This window comes from Lutzomyia longipalpis, chromosome 4, assembly GCF_024334085.1.
Source record: "Lutzomyia longipalpis isolate SR_M1_2022 chromosome 4, ASM2433408v1".
In the NCBI taxonomy this organism is placed as follows: Eukaryota; Metazoa; Arthropoda; class Insecta; order Diptera; family Psychodidae; genus Lutzomyia; species Lutzomyia longipalpis.
Genome location: NC_074710.1, coordinates 11213160 through 11225404, shown reverse-complemented (window position 1 = coordinate 11225404; position 12245 = coordinate 11213160). Strand labels below are relative to the sequence as shown.

The window sequence follows — 12245 nt, the reverse complement described above, 5'->3', positions numbered from 1 at the left end:
CATTCGAGAGAATGCACAAAAAGATGCATTTTGACTTAATTTTTTAATGGAAAATTCATCTTGTTGGAAAATCTGTATAAAACATTCTCAGCATTCATTCGTTACAAAAAAGAGCGTCCTTTTGGTACATTGAAAACGCTTTCAAACACCCCCAAAAAATTAAGTTTTACGATCTTTTCATTCGAAAGTGACTTTGCATGGCAAATGCCGACAATCCTGTAGAGAAATAATCACCCAAAGCAAATTAAAACAGGCAAAATATGCAAAAAAGGCTGCAAAGTGAAAAGGATTTCTTCAGAACCCACTTCCTAACCTCAATGTGTGAAAAAAAAAATAAACACTGCCATACAAATAGGACAACCATAATTGTAATTTACTCCAATTTTCTCTCCATGAGGGTCATTTGAATACATTTTGAGGACAATAGAAGGGAATTGAGAATTTTTACTACCTTTTTTGCCGCAGTTTTTACAACCTTTTTTACAAGAATGAAAAATGGCGATTTTGCGCGGGAATGGCGGGAAATATAATTCTCAATTATGTCACACAGATGGCGCTGGTGGGTATGCTGGCAATGCTGTGAGCTGTCAGTTTTCGGAAAACAATTACAGAACTTCCTGCCTACAAAAACATCGTGATTTTCATGGGAAATACGTGAAGAATGAGCGATTTGGAAATGTAGGTAGCTAGAAGTATTAACCATTTGCTTTTCCTGCTGATTTTTGGCTTCTATTTCAGTTTAATTAAGGTCCCATTTCCGTCCAATCGACACGCGGAGATTGCCTACGACGTCCTTCGCTTGGACGCAGAACCACGAAGGAATCACGTTGAGAAGTCCCTCATTGTTGAGGGGAATCTCCTTGTTGTGTAAGCTCTATCCTTGAAGATTTCTTGTCTTGTCTCCTTAAAGAACTTCCTTTTTTACAGAAACTTCTCTGGGGGAACAGCAAAAGCCCTCCGGACGGGGTTAACATCATTCTTTGACAATCTTCTCCTTTCCTGCGAGACAATGGAAGCCTTTGGGCCCCCATCGACAAAATACAATCACTACTGAGGAAGTTCCGGGAAGCTCTGTGTTGGACAATGGCACCACCGGAACATGCTCCGGGACCCTCCCCAACGAGGGCAGTTTATGGATTTTCCATGTTTCTCCTCTTTAAAACAATGTTTATCATGTACGTCATCTGGGCATTAGTTCCGGACACAATTCTCCGGGATATGTTTTCACTCACCTACCTTCCGGACAAGTATTTTGCTATCTTCATCCCAATGCTAATCCTCGTGGCTGTCTCCTTTTTCGCCTTCTTCATCTATCCTGGGATAAATCTCACCCTCACACCTGATATCAATGATGTATCAACGGTGAGGGATTCATTTGCAATATTTCCCTGTCAGTGGGTAAGCCCCGATGGGAGGGATGACTGCAATAAACCAACTAAGATTGACAAAAATTCCTGGAGGATTCATAAATTCTGCGAGAAGCACGAACAAGGCGATGATAGCTCGGAAGACTCCACAATTTCGGACTTTTGTGATTGTCCGGAAGACAAGGAATGCCTCCTGAGGGACACACCAACCCACCTTGAAGGCCTACGGCAGAAGAAACAGATCCCAAAGGTCTGTGATCTGCCAATATCAGCAGTTTGCCGGACTCTGTATCGGGATTAAGGGAATTAGGACGGGTTTACATCAACAGGTGATTTTTATTTTTGAATAAAAAATATGTCAGTACAATAAATCTGGGCATTTTGGCCTTCATGGTGACCCACACTTAGTGGTGATGCCCCATGGTGAGGAGGAGTGGTAGGAGAGCGCCACAGATGAGTATGGCCAGCTCAGCATTCCGGAGGCCACTGTAGCCCTTTGGCTGGGGTGTTCCCTGCTCAAGGTGCGTGTAGTGTGGCCCCGATGAGGCGCCTGAGGATGTGTGACCCTGCGTGAGTTCCGGCAGTACGTGCACAGTGGCCACGTAGAGGAAGGTTCCAGCTGAGAAGAGCATTGCAATACCCGTTGCATTGAAGGAGTTCAGTGTCTCCTTCTGCTCCTGCCCGATGCCAAAGTACGTGAGGAGGGTGAGGAGGGGCGCCGACATGGAGAACATGGCTAAATGCTTCCGGATGCGATGTCGATCGAAGCCCTCGTGCAGGAGGAAGGACACGAGCCCAAAGGCAGCTGGGGCTTTGTGGAGCATAATAGCCAGGAAAACCACCATCTCCACATCGTGGTGACTTGCATGAGCTGCCGCCCCGAGGGCCACCCCATCAGCTGCTGCGTGAACAATCAGACCAATAGTGGCTGTCATATTGCGTTCCGCCGACGCCCCATCGCGTCGTGTGGAAATTTGATCGACGAGCATCATAAAGATAAAGCCCAGCACGAGTGATAGGCCAATTGTGGAGGAATGTTCCGACGAGTGGGCTTCATCGAGGATGGGATCTTTCGGGGAGGAATCCACATGATTTCCCGGTGAAACGGGAGCTATTGTTTTGTCATCGTATAGCGCACGAATCCCTTCGGGGATTATCACAGTCAGGGCAGTTCCCACGAGGAGACCAGCTCCAAATACTGACACTACCTTTAGTTTCTCCTGAAACGAGCAAACAACATCCGGATCAATTTCTAAATTCACAAAACAAATCCGGAGCAGAATTTCACAGAAACTTACCTCAGAGAGGGACACAACCAGAGGAATGTTTCCGGCCAAATATGAGCCAATTAGCATCACCACCACCAGGCAGAGGAGTACCAGAGTCTCATCCATTGCAGGGGGAGTGTTATCTTCCGCACACACACACCAAAGGCTCAGAAAACAATCGGAGAAAAGTTGGGAAAAAAAGCAAAACAATCTCTCAGAAAAACTTTTTGGCAGCTCAGAATGCCTCAATGGGCCGCTTCTTGCTTTGCTTTTCTGCTGATCTCAACACTTTAGGTGTCCATTTTTGCAAGTTAGCACTTTTTGCACCGCCACGGAGTGAATTAATTGATTAATCAGGGGATTATTTACACGTGTACACCGAAATCTACAATACAAAAAGCTGTTTCCGAAAATAAGAGCGTAAACACAGCAGGGCGATATTTTAGTTTCGGAAAATTTTGACATTTCCTGTGAATTCGGAAAATGAGTAAAAGTGGTAAAAGTAAAATTCGCAGGAAATATTTAAAAGATTTTAAACACTAAAATCATTGCACATATTGGTTTGTCCAATACGTCCAATATTTACACGGATTTCTAACCTAAGATATTCACATAAATTCAGTACAAATTTGATTTTCTGTCTCATTCATCCTCATTGATAAATTGGGTGATTGAAATAATACTTAAAGGACAAACATGGCCACTTTGACCATAAAGTAGAGTAATAGATTCTTGCCTCGTTTTGTAAAGAATATTAACTTAACCAGACTGAAATACTACTACAAAAAGCAAATTCAACGTAAGATTTACCCGCGCTTTGGTACGCCGAAAAACCCACGAAATACGCGGCTTTCGGAATCCGAAAATATTTCCGAACGTACGTCACATTGGGGGCTTTGCGAGCCGCTGTCGCTGCATATCTTTGAGATTTTCCTTGAATTTCACACGAAATTTTGCCTAATCTTCCTGCTCACGACGTGTTTTTTCCAGGATAGGATGCATGAATTTCTTCCTCTCATCTTTCTTGATGACCTCGCCGCATCCATGAACCTCAGGTAGACCGTGCTTGAAGCAGAATCTCTCTCATCCTGTTCCATGAGGGATGTCTTCTGTTTGCATGTTTTGTAATCACAGAGGGAATCAATGATGTGGCAGACTCCAGGACATCTGTGAGATTCTCATTCACTACATACGTGGGAATTTGCTTGACCATTGTTCCGGAACATTAACTTCCGGACGGAAGGTGGCAAGGATGGGATTTTGTTGTTTTCTAGCTGATACCACATGCATCAGCGAAAGTTGATTGTGTAGCTTCCGGAGCGGTGTCTCTGGATGCATTCTTCTTCTTTTGAAGCTTCTTTGATGCCCCGCCCCCGGATGATGCTGAAATTCCAGGAAAAATTGCATTTTATTGTGAAATTTGTGAATTTTCTGCAATTGAAATATTTCTTTACACATTTGTTTTTGTTTCTCACATGTTTCACGAAATTTGCAAATGTTTTTACCTTTTCACACATACGAAAATTATTCACACAGGTTTCACAAAATTGTTGTAATTGTTAGAAAATCTCTTCTTGCGTTTCTTACGTCTTGATTTTAAGGCTTTTTTGCCCAAAATTTAAATATTGATAAGAAAAGAAGTGCAAAAAATGGAAAGAAAAAATCTTGAAAAGCTTAGCAGGCAATAAAAAGTTCTTCATGGGACACCCTATTGAAACGGAAGTGAAACAAAGGGGTGTGCAGAAAATTCCATGTAGCACGTTGTTCGTGTCAAGTGCGCGAAGCAGTCGGGAAGAAGAAGTTGCTAGAAGAAAACGGAGGCAGTTTTCAGCTGAGATTTTCCATAGTTTCCCTAAAGTGGTGGTCCCCTCTCTCGCGGTAGAAATCACACACAATCTTCAGACAAAGTGTGGGACACAACGAAGGTGCAGTGCAGGAAACCCATGATCGGTGAAAGGCAAAAGTGAAGAACGGTGTTGCAGCAATGGCAGATGAGAAGTTTAAGTTTTTCGAAGGTGTGGAAAAATTGCTGGAGATTTGGTTCAAGAAACCACCATCGAACAAGAATGCTGATCTCAGGAAGATACCACGGTGAGTTGAAAAGAGTCTCTTTAGCTGTATTTGGGGTGCCCCCGTGTTGGTGCTCCCATGTCGTCCCAGCCGGCATTTTTTCTTTTTGCAAAAGTCCCCCCGTTGTGCTGATGTGATGTTTTAAATGGCACAGAAATTCCACACATACACACACGATTGGAGCACAAAAAAAGTGCTGCGAGCCGGTTCCGGTGGCTCTCTTGATCATTGCTGCGCCCAAGATGTATGAGAAAGCCACATGTCTCGAGGTTTGGGGAGAGATAAGAGAGAAGCACACAAAATGATATATTTTTGGGATTTTTCCCCCCAACATCGTGACGCAATTTGCACGAGTACTGCGCGAATGGGGCGCGCTCAGCTGTATGTGGCATCGCAATTGGCAACAAAATCCACATCATAGTGTGGTGCCCTTTAATCCCCAACTCAACCATCGTTCTCTCATCTCAAAAAGAAAAATGTGATGGTGGAAATTGTCCGCGCGGAAGCCCTCAAATGACCTCCAGACAGGCAGGAAAACAACCACCCACCCAGTAGGAGCACACCCCATATACAGTGGAAAATTACACGACATTTCCAGCAAACATTCCCCGCAAATTTCCTTCCTTTCATCTGACTTTTCCACCCCGTCCTCAATAGAGAAATTTTCCACAATTTGTGGTTTTTGTGGATGAATTTCCATAAAGTTTCCCTGGCAAGGTGAATCCTTATATACGCCTGAAATTACCTACCGACTATGATGAACTCCCTGAAGCCCTCTATTAACCACATTTTCTCATATTTAATCAAAAATTAGTTGGTATACCAAAATCGTGGCATACCAAGTATTGTAATCGTCGGAAAAACCGACCACCTCGGATCGGGCTCAAACTTGGTATGAGCATGTTTTAGACATCCCACATTATGAAAATGGTGGTGGAAAATTTTTGATCCGGCCGGCCTGCCGGTCGTCCAAACTTTGCCTTATAATTCGAGAACGGTAACAGATAGAGACTTCCAGTTTGAAGTTTTCTATAGAAATGTGGGTGTAAAATTTCATTTTTTCGCATTTTCAAACTCCAAGATGGCCGCCGTCCGCCATTTTGAACTATCGTCAACCACTTCCCTTACAGCTAGAGATCTGAAATTTTAGTATGTTGTAGAGCTCAGTGAGATGTTTTCATCGACTATTCATACTTGAAAATCGGTCAAGCGGTTTAGCAAATATGGCGGCCTAAAGCAAAAAGTGTTTTTTCAATATAACTCGAGAACGGCTTGACCGATTTTGATCATCTTGGTATCAAATGAAAGGTTTCAAGAAGCCTTACAACTGCGTAGAACATTCCAAGTTCCAAAAACATCCGCAAGAGGCGCTAAAATCAAAAACAAAAATTGCCTAACTTTAAGGGGCAATATCTCCGTATTCCCATTATCGATTTTCTTTAAATTTTGATATGTTGTAGCCTGACTCAATATCTTTCACCAGTCCGAAAATGAAAAAAATCTATGTCGCCGTTTAGAAGATATGGCCATTTGAAAAATTCTTGAATTTGAAAAGTTCTAAGATCCATATCTCTTGAACCGCTTGACCGATTTTGCTCATCTTAGTATCAAATTAAAGGTTTTACGATTATCTACAACTTTCTAGAACATCAGAAACCTCTAGAACTATTCCTTCAGGATAAAAAATGCCAAAAACTGTTTTGGTGAAACAAAAATCCGCCATTTTGTGTTCTGGAGGTGACCTTGAAAATTATTAAAATTTATGTCAATTTATAGCCTGTTTTAATACTTTTCCAAAACTAGTCAAGAAATTTCTGTAGGTCTTATAGAACCAGAGATATGACCATTTTTATGCATCAAATTACTGATTTTCACACAAAAAATCAGTTTTGTCTACTAATACAACTAAGAAATTAAATTACAACGCATAGACTGACCCATCCGCGTTGTGGTAACTCTTATAACTGGACGCGTTATGATTGACTTTCTACTCCAACGATTTAAGGCTGAACTCCTTAAAAATTCAATCTAATCTCATTAAGAAAATTCTGGCTAAAACCTATCAAGGCGTGATTTTTCGTCATTTAAAGCATGACAACTGCACTAAAATTTGTTGGTTGAAGGAGTTTATTCATTTTGTACATTTTGTTGCTTTAAAAACTCTTTAAAAGACTTGGTGAAATCTTAAATTTTAGAAATGTCGTTAAAATTAGTCTGAATCAGTTTTTAATTATCAACTTTTTATAATAAATCGTCTCATGAGTCAGGTAGACATTTATCAGTCGTTAGTAACTAATGGATTAAAAATTATATAAAAAAAAGCTTTTTTATTAAAGAGAAACAAATAACAAAATGATGAAATTTATGGGAATTGAACCCACGTCATTCGCAAAATGATAAAACTGAGATTTGCAAGTAAAACCACTCGGCTAAATAATGCATTGATTAATTTACTAAACTTAAGAAATATTATTAGAAAAATTTCATTGATTTAGTTGTAGTTGTTGTAGTTAGTCTATAAATTAAATTAAGGGAAATTAGAGAGAAGAAAATATATATTTTTTAATCAACTTGACTGATTTCTATGAAAACTGTGAGCTGAGTTTTCTGAATGTTAGGAAAGTCAGGTAATTTAGGAAACTCCTACACAAAGAAGACGAAGAACTTGGAATCAATTAATAAAACTATACCTCGGTTATTCCCTACAGGAAAAAAATGTACTGGTAAGCTGACCAAGCTTACGAGAGCTGTGTTTCTTTCAGTGTACCAATTTTGTGAGAGCAAACTAGAACGCGAATTTGTTTAAATACGCGCAAAGTCGGGAAAAATAGAAAATTCAAACCCTAAGAAATGTTTATAAGGCCATATCTCGCGAACGGGTCCATAGATTTTCGAGTTTGAGCTATCGTTGGAAAGGTCTTAACCTCAACTATAACATATTAAAATATGAAGTAAATCGATAATGGAATTTTCGAAATATTCGAGTTCGAAATTTTCGAAAACTTTGTTTTTGACTTTAGCGCCTCTCGCGGTCATTTCTCGAACTTGCAATGTTCTAGACATTTGTAGGGCTTCACGAAACCTTTCATTTGCGCTTGAGTTGATCGAAATCGGACTGGTAGAACCCGAGATATGACATGCCAACTTTGGAAGGCTATATCTCGAGAACGGCGACATAGATTTTCTTCATTTTTGGCATGGAGCTACATAATATGGTCAGCTATAACATATCAAAAAATGAAGCAAATCGATAATGGCGTTTTCGAGATATTCATCGAAAACTCATCGAAAATTTTGTTTTTGATTTTTGGCCCTCTTGCGGTCACTTTTGAAACTTCAGATGTTCTAGAGAGTTGTAGGGTTTGTTGAGATCTTTCATTTGACCCCGGGTTGATCAAAATCGGTCAAGCCGTTTTCGAGTTATGGTCGATTTTCGATGAAAAATTGTGGCGGCCATATTGACTAAACGGCTTGACCGATTTTCGAAAATGAGGTATCGTTGGAAAGCTCTTGATGGCCCCTACAACATATCTAAATTTCAGCCCTCTAGCTATAATAGCGGCTGAGATATAGCGAAAACAAAATTTTGAGGTTATTCAAAATGGCGGACGCGGGGGTGGGGGGGTGGATTTGACCTCATAATCGGACGTCTTCCAGTCGATATTTAAACTTTGCCGTTTACCGCAAGTCTCTATCTATTACCGTTCTCTCGCAATTCAGTCATAAACCACGGCCGGCCGGCCGGCCGGAAAAAAATTTTTTGGCGCATACGTTTTTTGGAATGTGGGGACCCTAATTCGTGCTCATCCCAAGTTTGAGCCCGATCTGACGACTTTCGATTTTGCTCGGTACACAAAAGCTGTGTCTGAAAGAAACACAGCTAAAATAAATGGTCATTTGAGAATTTCAAATAAACTTTTTGCGAATTAAAATTTATTTCCAAAATTAAAAAAATTAATTAATCATTTGGCCATTTAACTAGAATGCAAGCGATTTTTTAGTTTAAAATTCAATAACCTTCTTTTATTAACGAAAGCATCTTTTTTATGAATTTAAATACATTCTAAAAATAAAAAGAAGAGTTTTCAAAGACTTTCAGACTAAATCAATCAGGAAATGGATTTACCTTTTTGTGCTTAGTTCACCTGTCACTCATGCGGTATTGCAGCGTAACAATAAAGGTCGCTTTTGTTGGGTGGGAAAGGTGGTTTTCTTCTCCCTCTACGAGGGTGCTCGAGTGTAGAGTATGAATTGAAGAGTGTGCCACTTGTTCTCCAGGGTATTTCAAAGTGTCAAGAGGTCGGGAGTCTTATCATGATACTGTGATAATAATTTTAGTAGTTTCACCCTTTTTGCCTTCCCATCTCACAAAGTGGCTCCAGACACTGCGATGGTTAATAATTTAAAATTTTTCGGTAGAACATGAATGGGGAAATATGTAGGCAAAAAAAAGGGCAAGAAAGGCATTTTGTAGAACGACGACAATCATTTTGTGAGTTTCCACGCCGGCATAGATGAGAGTTTCTTGACTTTGGCGTCAACCACTGAATGAGGAGAGTTTGATAATAAAATTTAAAATCGGTCACGATGGCAAGTATGGGGAACGGGAAGGCTGTCTCAAATAAAAATTCTCTCTTATCATCTTGTCTATTTTTAATTTTCTTCCAGCTGTAAGCTCTTCTGATAAGCGTTGCTTGACATTTTATTTATTTTTTGTTGTATCTTCTTTCAGACCAATGTGGGATGCTCTCCTGAAATCTGTTCGATGTGAAATCATCAGCTTCAGTCGCAATGATCAAATTGATGCGTACGTCTTGAGGTGAGTCTATAATAAATTATAGTTGTCATTCACAAGAGGAATTTTCCACCCTTTCTCCACTCTTCTAACACCGCCTTTCATGCTGTATTAGTTTTGTGATAAATATCCCTCAACAATCACCACTCTGACTATTTTTATCGAAGTTCCGTCCAAAGAAATCACATGGATTGATTGCAAGAAAAATTTGATACATACTCGAGAATTCCATTGAGAGAAAATAGAATCGATTGGGTGGATTTACTTCGAGTGCGAGAATGTCATGTTGAATGTTTTTCACTGCGGAATCTCATGTCAGGGTGGATTTTCTTTGCAAAAATATCTAATGCTTATCAGGCCCGAAATGTATTTTCCTTCTTACAATATTTAGCTAGAGCTTTCAGTTTATATTTAGTAAATAATGTGATTTTGTGGGAGCACAGACAATGTTTTTAGGGTAGGTAATAAATATGAAGGGAAATTTGTAAGAAAATAATTCCATGGAATTGAGGCTTTTAGCTGTGTTTCTTTCAGACACAGCTTTTGTGTACCGAGCAAAATCGAAAGTCGTCAGATCGGGCTCAAACTTGGGATGAGCACGAATTAGGGTCCCCACATTCCAAAAAAACGTATGCGCCAAAAAAATTTTTTTTCCGGCCGGCCGTCCGTACGGCCGTCCGGCCGGATCATAAACTTAAATTGCAAGAGAACGGTGATAGATAGAGACTTGCGGTAAACGGCAAAATTTAAATATCGACCTGAAGAAATCCGATTATGAGGTCAAATCCACCCCCCCACCACCCCGTCCGCCATTTTGAATAACCTCAAAATTTTGTTCTCGCTATATCTCAGCCGCTATTACAGCTAGAGGTCTGAAATTTTGATATGTTGTAGGGGCCATCAAGAGCTTTCCAACGATACCTCATTTTCGAAAATCGGTCAAGCCGTTTAGTCAATATGGCCGCCACAATTTTTCATCGAAAATCGACCATAACTCGAAAACGGCTTGACCGATTTTGATCAACTTGGGGTCAAATGAAAGATCTCAACAAACCCTACAACTCTCTAGAACATCATAAGTTTCAAAAGTGACCGCTAGGGGGCCAAAAATCAAAAACAATTTTCGATGAGTTTTCGATGAATATCTCGAAAACGCCATTATCGATTTGCTTCATTTTTTGATATGTTATAGTTGACTATATTATCTAGCTTCATGCCAAAAATGAAGAAAATCTATGTCTCCGTTCTCGAGATATAGCCTTCCAAAGTTGGCATGTCATATCTCGCGTTCTACAAGTCCGATTTTGATTAACTCAAGTGCAAATGAAAGGTTTCGAGATACCCTACAAATGTCTATAACATTGCAACTTCGAGAAATGACCGCAAGAGGTGCTAAAGTCAAAAACAAAGTTTTCAAAAATTTCGAACTCGAATTTTTCGAAAATGCCCTTATCGATTTACTTCATATTTTAATATATTATAGTTGAGGTTAAGACCTTTCCAACGATAGCTCAAACTCGAAAATCTATGGAGCCGTTCCCGAGATATGGCGTTTTAAAGATTTCTTGGGGGATGACTTTTCAACTTTTCCCGATTTTGCTCTCACAAAATTGGTACACTGAAAGAAACACAGCTCTCGTAAGCTTGGTCAGCTTACCCGTACATTTTGTACTGAAGCGATTTGAACATTTTGCAAGTTCTTGCAGAAGTTCTTAACTCTTTTGAGGACAATTTAAAACATTTTTTTGAGATCTTTATAGTTTCCGTAAAAATCTTTTAAATTAAAAAATCATTAATGAACTACGAGAAAATTGTCCAGAAGGGGAGTTTATAGATTTTTTTAGACAGTTCCTTGAAAATATGAGATGAACTTTTCCTAAATATTAAGAATAAAAGTTTTACAATAAATGTATTGAATTAATACTTATTTTTCTCTTAAATTGCTATATTTAGTATGGGTATGAACAACTAGGGTTGAGTTAAATAGCTGAAGTTTATCTTATAATTTAAATAAATTATCCTGAAAAACTGAGCTCCATCTGTTCTGGAAAAAATATAACGTACCCTTCGTTTTGGAAAAATCATAGGTTTAGATACAAAAAAAATCAGAACAAAATCAGTTTGATAGGAATATTGATACACCCCATTATATAAAACTGCCCTCACGTTGTTGAACTCTGAAGCCCCTTAACCCTTTAACGTTTTTTGGGTCATACCCTGACCCAAAACGAAAATCATTTTTTAGAGATACTTCTAGTTAATATTTTTGGATGCTTTCTTCGCCAGTATAAAGCTAAAGGATCAACCTTTCAAGACATATTTTTTTGATTCGTCCAATAAATTCCTTTATAGTCGATTTTTTGCACCAAACTTGGGAAAAATTGGTCGATTTTCATCACTTTGAAAATCAGTCTTTTTTTCTATTTTATAATTTTCCGATAGTCTAAATCGACTTGAATCTTATAAATAGACTAAATAACAAGAAAAAATTGCTTTATGGGAACCTTGAAAGTTGAACCAATTTTCCAAAAAGCTTTTCCAAACTTTTTGGGTCAGCATATGACCCAATGGACGGGAAGGGATACAAAACGCGGAATTTTTGACAACTCATTTCCCATACATAAACAGTGCGGTGAAGTGGCTGGATGAGCCAGGATTTTCAGTGATTTGAGTGATTTCCTGGCCAGAATCTCTGGCCAGGATGTGTTCTGATGGAGGGATGGGTATCCTCCTTTAGTGTTGTGT

The 12245-nt window shown here is 39.4% G+C and overlaps 6 protein-coding genes across 8 annotated transcripts in view; 3 read left to right on the top strand and 3 right to left on the bottom strand.

Moving 5' to 3' along the window:
• Window positions 1-12245, bottom strand: part of LOC129796090 (zinc finger protein 431-like) — a 382644-nt gene that overhangs the window by 106387 nt on the left and 264012 nt on the right. The window lies entirely within an intron of this gene.
• LOC129796188 (luciferin sulfotransferase-like) overlaps window positions 1-12245 on the bottom strand; it is a 220233-nt gene that overhangs the window by 106387 nt on the left and 101601 nt on the right. The window lies entirely within an intron of this gene.
• Window positions 576-1054, top strand: LOC129796275 (EKC/KEOPS complex subunit LAGE3). The gene is made up of 3 exons (XM_055838068.1): window positions 576-678; window positions 739-867; window positions 928-1054. Exons 1-3 carry the CDS (start codon window positions 662-664, stop codon window positions 1052-1054), a joined length of 273 nt encoding a protein of 90 aa, XP_055694043.1. The 5' UTR covers window positions 576-661.
• LOC129796243 (uncharacterized) lies at window positions 1084-1738 on the top strand. The gene has a single exon (XM_055838029.1). The coding sequence runs from the start codon at window positions 1084-1086 to the stop codon at window positions 1666-1668; it is 585 nt and encodes a 194-aa protein (XP_055694004.1). The 3' UTR covers window positions 1669-1738.
• LOC129796206 (zinc transporter ZIP9) lies at window positions 1684-4241 on the bottom strand. Of its 2 annotated transcripts, XM_055837987.1 has the most exons (4): window positions 4141-4241; window positions 3829-4018; window positions 2666-3744; window positions 1684-2587 (listed from the first exon to the last, which is right to left on the bottom strand). In XM_055837987.1, exons 3-4 carry the CDS (start codon window positions 2759-2761, stop codon window positions 1772-1774), a joined length of 912 nt encoding a protein of 303 aa, XP_055693962.1. In that variant the 5' UTR covers window positions 2762-3744; window positions 3829-4018; window positions 4141-4241; the 3' UTR covers window positions 1684-1771. The 2 variants fall into 2 exon arrangements, with proteins under 2 accessions (XP_055693962.1, XP_055693963.1); XM_055837988.1 differs by lacking the exon at window positions 4141-4241 and having other exon boundaries at window positions 2666-4116.
• The window catches only part of LOC129796177 (S-adenosylmethionine decarboxylase proenzyme), a 21681-nt gene continuing 13731 nt past the window's right edge, over window positions 4296-12245 (top strand). The window contains exons 1-2 of one of the 2 annotated variants that reach the window (XM_055837952.1): window positions 4296-4726; window positions 9438-9524. In XM_055837952.1, coding sequence (XP_055693927.1) covers window positions 4620-4726; window positions 9438-9524 — 194 coding nt within the window. In that variant the 5' untranslated portion in view covers window positions 4296-4619. The remainder of the gene's footprint in view (window positions 4727-9437; window positions 9525-12245) is intronic. The other variant, XM_055837951.1, reaches the window with a different exon arrangement.